The 9,654-nt window shown below is 37.9% G+C and overlaps 1 protein-coding gene across 1 annotated transcript; it reads right to left on the bottom strand.

Annotated features, from left to right (window-relative positions):
- Positions 1–2,295: 2,295 nt before the first annotated feature.
- On the bottom strand, positions 2,296–7,090 carry si:dkey-239i20.4. Its single transcript, XM_042005931.1, has 11 exons — positions 6,996–7,090; positions 6,660–6,800; positions 6,331–6,519; positions 6,073–6,238; positions 5,812–5,954; positions 5,204–5,400; positions 4,764–4,997; positions 4,260–4,381; positions 3,996–4,068; positions 3,839–3,908; positions 2,296–3,751 (listed from the first exon to the last, which is right to left on the bottom strand). Exons 2-11 carry the CDS (start codon positions 6,789–6,791, stop codon positions 3,455–3,457), a joined length of 1,623 nt encoding a protein of 540 aa, XP_041861865.1. The 5' UTR covers positions 6,792–6,800; positions 6,996–7,090; the 3' UTR covers positions 2,296–3,454.
- Between the last annotated feature and the right edge of the window lie 2,564 nt (positions 7,091–9,654).

The raw sequence follows: 9,654 nt of genomic DNA, 5'->3' as shown, positions 1-9,654 counted from the left end.
CTGTCATCAGAGTTTAAAAGTCTGATGGTGAGAGGGATAAAAGAATTAGCATATCTGTTTTCCTGCTGGGAGAGAGATGGCGCCTCCCAGAGGGCATCAAGGCAAACCTCTTTTTGAGGACATGATCTGAGTGGCTAATAATGCTCTTTGCTTTCTGGATCACCTGCCCCCTCCACAGAGACTGTAAATCTGGGATCTGCACACCCATGATCTTGGCACAACATTGCTGTACAAGCTGATTTTGTCCTTCACTGACAACCCATAAAACCAACATATACAAGAAAAAGTTAAAAGGTAAAAGAACAATAAAAGACACATAAAATAGATTTAGATACATTAAAAGAATTCAATTGTCCACAAGTTCAACCTTTTCTCCGTTAATGATACCGACATCATGCTTTGAAGGTTTTTTCCGTGAGCCAATTGTCATGACATGATCAGGACAAAAACATGTGTCTCCCTCTGCCTCTACATCTCACTACATCTCTGTCTCACACTGCCCACCAAAGTCTAAAAAACCCACACAAAAATCACAGATTGTTATTCACAATTCTTATAACAATTTCGCACATTTACAGAGATATCTCTCCGGTTGAAGACTTTTTGTTGAATGTGTCACTGTCATCCAGAGTAACTGCATGCTGCATGTTGTGTCTATTTGTGTTAGTTTACATTAATGAATACCTTACTCCATACAGACAAAGAAAAAAAAGAAAGAAAAACATTACCCCTATAGAAACCCGAAGCTTACTGAAACAACCAGTAACCACCAGGGAAATCAATGACTATTCATCATTCAAAAATAGTCTTAAGGAACGGTTAAAGTCACTCTACCAATATACCCACCATGTATGAAACGTATGGTCGTTGCTTCCTGTGTGTTAATCTTTGAATAGTTGTGTGTTATTATTTGAGATGTATCGATACATTCTTAACTAGATGCCTTTTTAATTTGCAGCCATTTATTGTAAATTTAAGCTGTTGTCTGCGTCTTATCTTCTGTCCCTTTGTCATAATATAATATGTTGTCTTATGTTGTTGTATTATGTAGTTTTTTTTTTGTTTTTAAATCCCTCTACTTGCCTCAAGACTAAAGGTGGACACTAACCATTGACTTTAATCCTACATATTTAAGACCCCCAGTTTGAGAACCACTGACCTAGATGTCGGAGAATCTACATAAACATCAAGGGATAAACTCAGCTCTTGTTATTAGTAAATTGATTTTTCGTATACAGAGTTGTGTCCATATTAGATTCATGTCAGTAAAGAAAATCATATGCATACACATGCACGCTACACAATGATGCAAGTGGCCTATAAAATGTTATAATAACGATACTTCACTAAGCATGGTAACACATGGAGGCCACAAGATGACAGTGTTTTCCAGGTTAGTGACTGTGAGCTAGCGTGTCCTCTCATATGTTCAACATTTAAGGAGCATTTAAGGTTAAGTTGACCAACATATTGAATCAAACTTCATGGCCATTTTCACTTTTATCCAGTTAAAATAGACTTGGATGCAACAACATAGTTACAGAAAACTTAATTTCTACAGAGACCTCATTTAGCCAGACTGCACTGAGATCATGGGAGGTACATTTCCTCTAAACATAGTTTTTAATATTTCTTATAATCCTACTGCACCCTCAAAAGTTCTAATATGAAGGCAACTGAAATGCTTGTAAAAGCAAGTACTTTTCAAGAGATGAGCATTTTTTATATCACTCTTCATGCACATACAGTCCCATTAGCATGTTTTTTAATTTCTTTTTAAACACGCTTTATCCAAAATACTGTTGAATACTGCTTCATGTTAGAAACCATGTTACTGCTGATAAATATATTATCGCCAGTAACAGCCTGGGTTTAGCCCCTTATGCATAATAATAAAGACAGCAACAACAATAACAATACTACTACTACTACTACTACAAGTAATAATAATATAATAATATTAATACATTTTATTTGTATAGTGATTTTCATGAACTCAAAGGCGCTTTAAAAGATAAAAGAAAAGAGAACAACAGTAGTAAATAATACAAATGTAGGTTAAAATGAGACAAATAACAAAGCAAAGTAAACAACACAAATAAAGCTGAAATAAAAAGTTGCTTAGGTGATAAAAGCAGAGTGAAAGAGGTGAGTTTTTAGTTGGAATTTGAAGGTAGCTGGGTGACCCTAGGGTTAGGATTAGGGTGACCCAACCACCTTCTTCATGGTAACAAATGTCTGATTTCTTGAACACAATAAGAAATCGGATGTTCTCTCTGCATTTGAGAGCCACAATTTTGAACTTTCAACAAGGCAGAAAATGTTTTTTTTTTTTTTTTCGCTGTTGGACTTGATGCACAAACTCAATGCAAACTTACAATTCTTTAGCCATAAATGATTACATCATAGCATTTGACCAATAAATTACACCCACTGGCCAATTCATTTCATACACCTTGCGAGTACTAGGTTGACATGGATTCAACAAGGTGCCGGGAACATTCCTCTGAGATTTTGGGCACCAGGTTTTAATACATTCGAACACCACTCTGATTTGTTGGCTGCACATCCATGATGCAATTCTCCAGTTCCACCACGTCCCTAAGCTGCTCTACTGGATTGAGATCTGGTGACTGTGGAGGTCACTGGAGTCCAGTAAACTCATTGTAATGTTCAAGAAACCAGCTGGAGATGATTTGAGCTTCATGACATGGTGCATTATCGTGCTGGAAGTATGTTGCTGACCATCAGAAGAGAACCCATGCATTCATGGGGAGAACATTCAAACAAGCAAAAAGCATAGAAAGGCCCGTTTTGAACCCCTCTACCCCAGCTGTGAGTCGAACTACAAACCTTCTTGCTCAGAGACATTGGTGCTAGCACACCACCATACAGCCCAGGAACAACTGAATATTTTAATGAAAACATTTTACATACTGTATACTTAAAAATACACTATTATAGCACATGTGTCTGAACCTCTACCTGCTGCTAACGTGTATTCATCGTGTTGTCATGGTGAGATGACACTATTCCTAAAACTTCAACAACCATTTCACCATGCATAGTTCGTAAAATCATCATCATCCAAAATTGTCTCAACTAAAGAATTTTATCTCATTGCCCAGATTATTAGAAAACTTAACATTTTGAGTTTGTGTAGCTTTTTATTTTATTTTTTTAAATATTTGCTCACCTAAATAACATAAAAAATGTTGAAATAGTAAATTTGTAGTTTGGGTTTTTACAGTAAAATGTAGCTGGTGAGTGTAAAAGTACAACGCTGTCGTTTTGCAAACCAGTATAAAAAAAACAAACAAACAGTATTTTCTGGGATTTGCTGTGTGTTTTATTTTGATATGTTGAAACTCTTAGGGAGAAAGTGGGTCTTTCAACCAGTGAACCATGAGTCCTTCAAAAAAATCTTGCCACTGTCCACTATCTCAGTTGCGTGTTACAGCATTGTGAAGAGTTTATATTTAAAAAGCATAGCCATTATCATAGTTCCTCCAAATATAATCAGCCAGGGACAACACAAGGCAGACCTCCTGGCTTTTGGTTCTGGTACCAGTCTGGTTTTGAAAGGCTTAGTGACTCGTTCCCACTGAGTGAAGATAGCATGTCGGGCACCTGTCCACTGTCCAGGCCCAGTGAGCCGATACTGGTAAGGAGTGCAGGGACCAAAGAAGACCTTGATCCAGAGCACAGGATCACTTGGAAGCAGTGTCAGTAGGTTTGGTCGAACACCCACCTGTGATCAGAATTTTATCAATTTTATTTCTTTTCTAAATACTTAACGACGGATAACAACATTTTACATAGCATTAATAAAACTAACCTCCTCTGCCATGAAATCTAAGTATGGAATGTAATCAACCTGTAGGGCAGCCAGTTGTGGGCTGAGAGAGCTGAGGAGACCACAGACAGAAGTTCAATTTGAATATAAACAGGAATTATTTAGATTTTATATTCAGACTGAGGATGTTTTTTCTTACCTGTGCATGTTTCTTCTTTTCTCAGACTCAATGACTTCCAGCATTTTTTCCATAGATGGAAGATGGCTCAGACCTGGAAAATAAAACACACATCTATCTATCTATCTATCTATCTATCTATCTATCTATCTATCTATCTATCTATCTATCTATCTATCTATCTATCTATCTATCTATCTATATATATATATATATATATATATATATATATATATATATATATACACACACACGTGTGTGTGTGCATGTGTAAAATGATGGTACCTGTAAAGACCTTAACAGCCCAGCGTGCCTGCAACTCCACTATTGGCATGATTGGCCCTTTTGCTTGGAAAAGACCCATGACGGCCAGTGTGGGGTGTTGTAGAGACGGTGGAAACACTCTTCTGAATAAAGTTTAAAAAAAAAGAAAAATTTTATATATTGATCACAAAGTAAAACATAACGATTCAGATCTTTAATTATAATCAAAGAAAACAAAGATGAGTTGTGGGACAATCTCAGGTTTATTAACTGAATTCAACAAGATTTATCTAATTGCTATGAAATAAACATTATTTTACAACATTATGTCAAAAATGTTAATGAATCAATAAATTGCAGAATGCATTCATTTCCCTGTCTCAGTTTTTCAAATAAAGCATTTAGATTAACTATGTAATTAGCTTATAAACTGTCAGTTATAGTATAAATAGCACTGTTTTGTGACGCAGCATTTAGGACTGTCTATGCATGTCACAGTTTAAACTCTATCCATGCAAAACTTACTTGTACAATTTCAGTTCTCTGGAGGGTCCTTCAGACAGAGCCGAGGGCAGGAATGGGAAAATTCCATTATAACCAGTACAGAAGATCACAGCATTGATGTTCTCCTCCACTGTTCCATCTTCAAAAATGACTCTTGAATCCTTAAACCCTTTTAGGTTGGGCTTCATGACCAGTGCCCCTTGAAGGATTCGGCCAGGAAGATCGTCGTTGATCAGAGGCCTTCTGTCCAATAGTCTGTGGAAGGGAAGACATGATAATCAGTGTTAATAAAACTTATGCAAGACAAGACATTTGCATGATGACACTGCCTTTTTGTAAGTTAATAGCATCAAGCAGAGATCTTGGATGTTAACATGCCCAGAAAGATGCCCTCAGGCTGTGGGGCAACATCAATACATCACATTCAACTCATTAATCCGTATAAAACTAGTGGATGTCACCTGTGTTTGGGTTTCAAGCCGTACAGCCTGTGGTCATATTTATGGTTCAGAGCTCTCTCTGCAGCCCAGTTGACCAAAGTCTTGGGGAGCATAGTTAGGAAACTGTTGAACCTGGTGATCATTGTCATGTCCAGAGGAAGGCCATTACCAGCCATTCTGCCAATCACCCATGCCCCCTGGCGTGTACTTAGAAATGTCTGGCAGGGAGGAGAAGAAGACTGGCTGTAAGTGCATAAAAATACAGAAAAGAGAAACACATTTCTGTGTAGAGAAATGATTTGTGATGAATGATGTTTTACACAGCTCTTAGAGCAGGCATGTCAAACTGGTCCAGCAAAGGGCCGTGTGGCTGCAGGTTTTTGTTCCAGCCAGCCAAGAGCACACAGTTTGACCAATCAGCTGTCTGAAGACTGAGATCAGTTGATTGAATCAGTCAAATCTGGTGTGCTGCTGCTTGGTTGGAACAAAAACCTGCAGCCACACGGCCCTTTGCTGGACCAGTTTGACATATGTGTCTTAGAGCAACACATGGGCGGATTAGTAAACCTTGTTATCTGTTTCAGGTTCTCAAGCAACAAAGACATTTTTGTATTCTTGTTCTGCCTTACCTTCTCTGCAGAGCGGCTAATCTCTACTGCAATATCGCCTCCAGAGTTTCCAATGCCGACCACCACCACCCTTTTTCCTCTGCTGGCATCTGCATCTTTATACTCCCAGCTGTGAAGAAACCTGCCACTAAAGGTCTCATGTCCTGGAAAAAGACAGATGTTGTAAGAACTAGGAGCGAAAGATGAGAGAGGTTTGATAAAGAAAAATTAGGTTTAAAGTAGCATAAAGCAACATTGAACTTACTGCATCCATCTGCTCACCTTTAAAATTGGACAGGGGTAATACTGGATGGGTATAGTGACCTGAGCACACCAGAACTGCATCAAAGATGTGCCTTTCCTCCTTGCCATCATTCTTTATAATAACTACATCCCACTGACCAGACAGAGAGAAGTCTGGTCTTTGTGTAACTTTCTTCACTGTGGTCTGAAGGGTGCACACTGGTGTTAGTAAAAACATGCATTTTAAATTTCTTTGACTTTTCATGAAGAAGATAGCTGTGATCAAACAGGAATAACCTGGAAGTTAATGTATCTGAGCAGGTCAAAGTGCTCTGCGTAGAACCTGAAGTACTGCAGTAACTGGGAGTTGTGCATGTAGTTGGGAAAATGATCTGGCATGGGAAAATCACTGAAACACATCATCTCTTTGGAAGTATTAACCACTAAAGAGCGGTAGATGCTGGATCGCTCTGGTTCAGGGGACTCCTGTGAAAACAAAGACAGACAATCCTGGAGTTTGTAAAAACTAGACTCTCACAAGGACATTTTACAGTTTCATTTGGTCTTGCTTTGTTCAAATCTCCCATGTGTAACAGGATACCGTCTCAAACTGTCCAAGTACTCACCTTAAATTTCCACAAGCCGCCAATGTCATCACTGCTTTCAAAGCAGACAGGCTCTAATCCCTCATCAACACAAGTCTTGACACAGACCAAGCCTGAACTGCCTGCTCCAACTATTGCGACACGTCGAACCATTACTGAGTCCTTGGAAAGGGAAGGAAACTACCAGTCAGAAATGTTTCACATCTACAAGGAAAACTATCAGTTTTACATTTCATAGTATGTGCTGGCACTGACTTTTTCTAAACTCATTTTGGCTATCAGTTGGAAACCAAAAGCACATAAAGAAACTTCTTTCTAATCATTGAACAACAGTGTTTTTGTTATAGCTGTTCTTACCTTCTTCCTTAAGGCAGTCAAAAGTCATGTGCAGCTGTTGTCAAATGTTAAACAGTCTGTAGGCCTGCATGAACCGAGCTGTTGCTAGTTACATAATCAGTTGAACGGTAACGGAGGGGAGGGACTTTAACCCTGCTGGGTGAGTGGAAATATTTCAGTTACAGTGCAAAACAAATGATTGATCAGACGTGAAAGAAGGAGTGGAAAGGTGGAATTTCACCTTTAACAAGCACCAAGCAACACTGTGGGAACAAAACCTAAAAAACAAAAAACACCTTTAACCACTTTCACATTGTATAAAAATCTAAGTTCTTGCTCAGGTGAACTTATTCAAGATTCAAGAACTCTTTATTGTCAGTATGCATTTACATAATATTTATTTTGGTAACTCTCATCTTACTGTCAAATATATACACCATGAAATTAAATTAAATTAGAAACACACCAATATTAAAAAAAAAACTAAATTAAAATCATTCAATGGAAAGATACACTAAAAGTACAGGTGTGCAAATATATGCTGTCATCTAGCTGCAGAAATGTCCCTGTGATAATGTACAATGAAGCAAATGGTGCAAGTTGCACTTCAGACAGTCAGAAAATATTCAGAGGGAAGTAAATGAGTCTGTCTTAGTGTATGTGTGTAAAAGGGATGGTGGTGAGAGTTCATGTTCATGTTTCTATTAATATTTTGGTAAAAATTAGTCTCTATTATTGTCCAAATTGTACAAATCTGCTTTGTCATTGTGCAAATGGCTTTCCAGTAATGAAGAAATAAAAGAGATTGTTTCTGTTCTTGGATATTTGCTGCTTTATTTAAGTGTTAATACTTTCTAAAGCCATGAAAGCCATGCAACTAACAGTACCTATGTGTACTGAATATAAATACAGTAAATCTGTCATTAAAATCTGTAACTTTCACATTATTGACAAGTCCTGAGAGTGTTGTTAACTTGTCCTAACTTGAATAAACCAACAAAAACAAGTGTTGGAGTGTCCAGCTTCACTCTATTTATCTCGTCTGATGAGTGGGATTTTATTTTAATGACAACTTTGGTGTTGTAAATCAAAGTCAAGTCTACAGCTATAGCAAAATATGTATTTAAAAAAACACGGGATACAGAAAGAAGATGAGTCATCTAAAATTGTAAAACTGGTTAAAATACTTTATGAAGTATGTAGAGGTATTTCAGCAGCTTCTCTAAAACAGCGGTGTTAGTTAAGTTTTAAGTTACAGTATATAACCACAAAGAGGACAGTGCCACATGTTGGCATATATGATGATAAGTGACAGATGATGATGTAGAAACAGCTGATGTGGATAGAGGTATACGATGAGACATCCAACTCCTGCCTTATTTAGACTGTAGATGGAGTTTGGACAGCAGGGTGGGGAAGTTTGTTGGGTTGTTAACTTGAATGTAGTAAGGAGCAGCTCCTCCAGCCATGATGTCAAACTCAACCTGATCAGACAGTCTGGGTCTGAACCCTGTTGTACATCCAGCTAGGGTAGGCATGTAAGAAGATTATTCACTGTACCTACAATAATTTGAGAAGCAGTCAGTCTCTCCTGTGTATATAATATGAATCACTTTGTAATAATAAAATAATAATCATTTCAGACCTGTCTGGTATTTAGGCAGCTTCTTATGTTGTGAGGGTTTAAAAACATGCTTATATACAACAAACAGACATGATGTCCACTATGTCCACCTATAATAAAGAATACATATTTGTCAGATGTTTTTATGTTAGTACAAATTGAAGGCACTTGAGACAACATATTTCTCTGACATTTTCCACAGAGCTGCCATCATCAAACACCCCGGTAGAGCCATGAATCTCCTTCAGGTTTGGTTTGACGAGGACTGACCCGAACAGAATCTTGAAGGGCAGATCATCAGAGGAATCTGACTGAAACGTCTGTTGAGGTGACAGAATGCATGAGAGGTAAAGTTTACCAGTAGCCTTTAAATATCATAAAATCATTTAATAAATGAACAAATACTAGTTTAAATAGCATCTGTATTCTTCCATAGAGCAACTCACTGCTCTTGGTAACCAGGATGGGTTAAATGCAGAGAAAGCATTTCCAAGCTGGGATTAATAAGGTATAATAAAAAAAAATAAAGTTACAAATTTTTGTCTGTGCACGATATGATGAGTATGCTAACTCTGGTAAACCAATATCAGGTTATGAATGGATAAAATGCAATCAAACTTGATCTTCAGCAAAGGAGAAATGATAAATCTAGGAATGCCTCCTAAAGAAGGCTTTCATGAGTTTATGGCTCCCATGTAAACAGAAATTGTTTGGACCACACAGAGTCAAAACAATGACTTAGTCCAAGGGGTTGTATATGAACAACTGCTTATCCTAGCGCTGGATAAGCAGGAAACCTCAAGGACTGACTGGCACAGAGCTGAAGTGAGTGTGCATTGGTCTTTCTTAGTAACAGCTGGAGTGGAGGGTGTCCCCTAGCAACGGGCTTGATAGATTTCAGAGAAAAGCTGAGAGTATAAAAGTGTTTGAATTGGCTAAAATATCGTCTTTTCCTGGAGCTATGGATGGAGAGAGCCAACCTCCTCACTAATGATGGATCAAGAGCTAAAGATTGTACCACAACCCCTCAGCTGCAGACCAGATTGTATTACTGAG

The sequence above is a fragment of the Melanotaenia boesemani genome, chromosome 14 (assembly GCF_017639745.1).
Source record: "Melanotaenia boesemani isolate fMelBoe1 chromosome 14, fMelBoe1.pri, whole genome shotgun sequence".
Lineage (NCBI taxonomy): Eukaryota > Metazoa > Chordata > Actinopteri > Atheriniformes > Melanotaeniidae > Melanotaenia > Melanotaenia boesemani.
The sequence above is the reverse complement of the archived record's forward strand: the minus strand, read 5'-3'. Positions and strand labels throughout refer to the sequence as shown.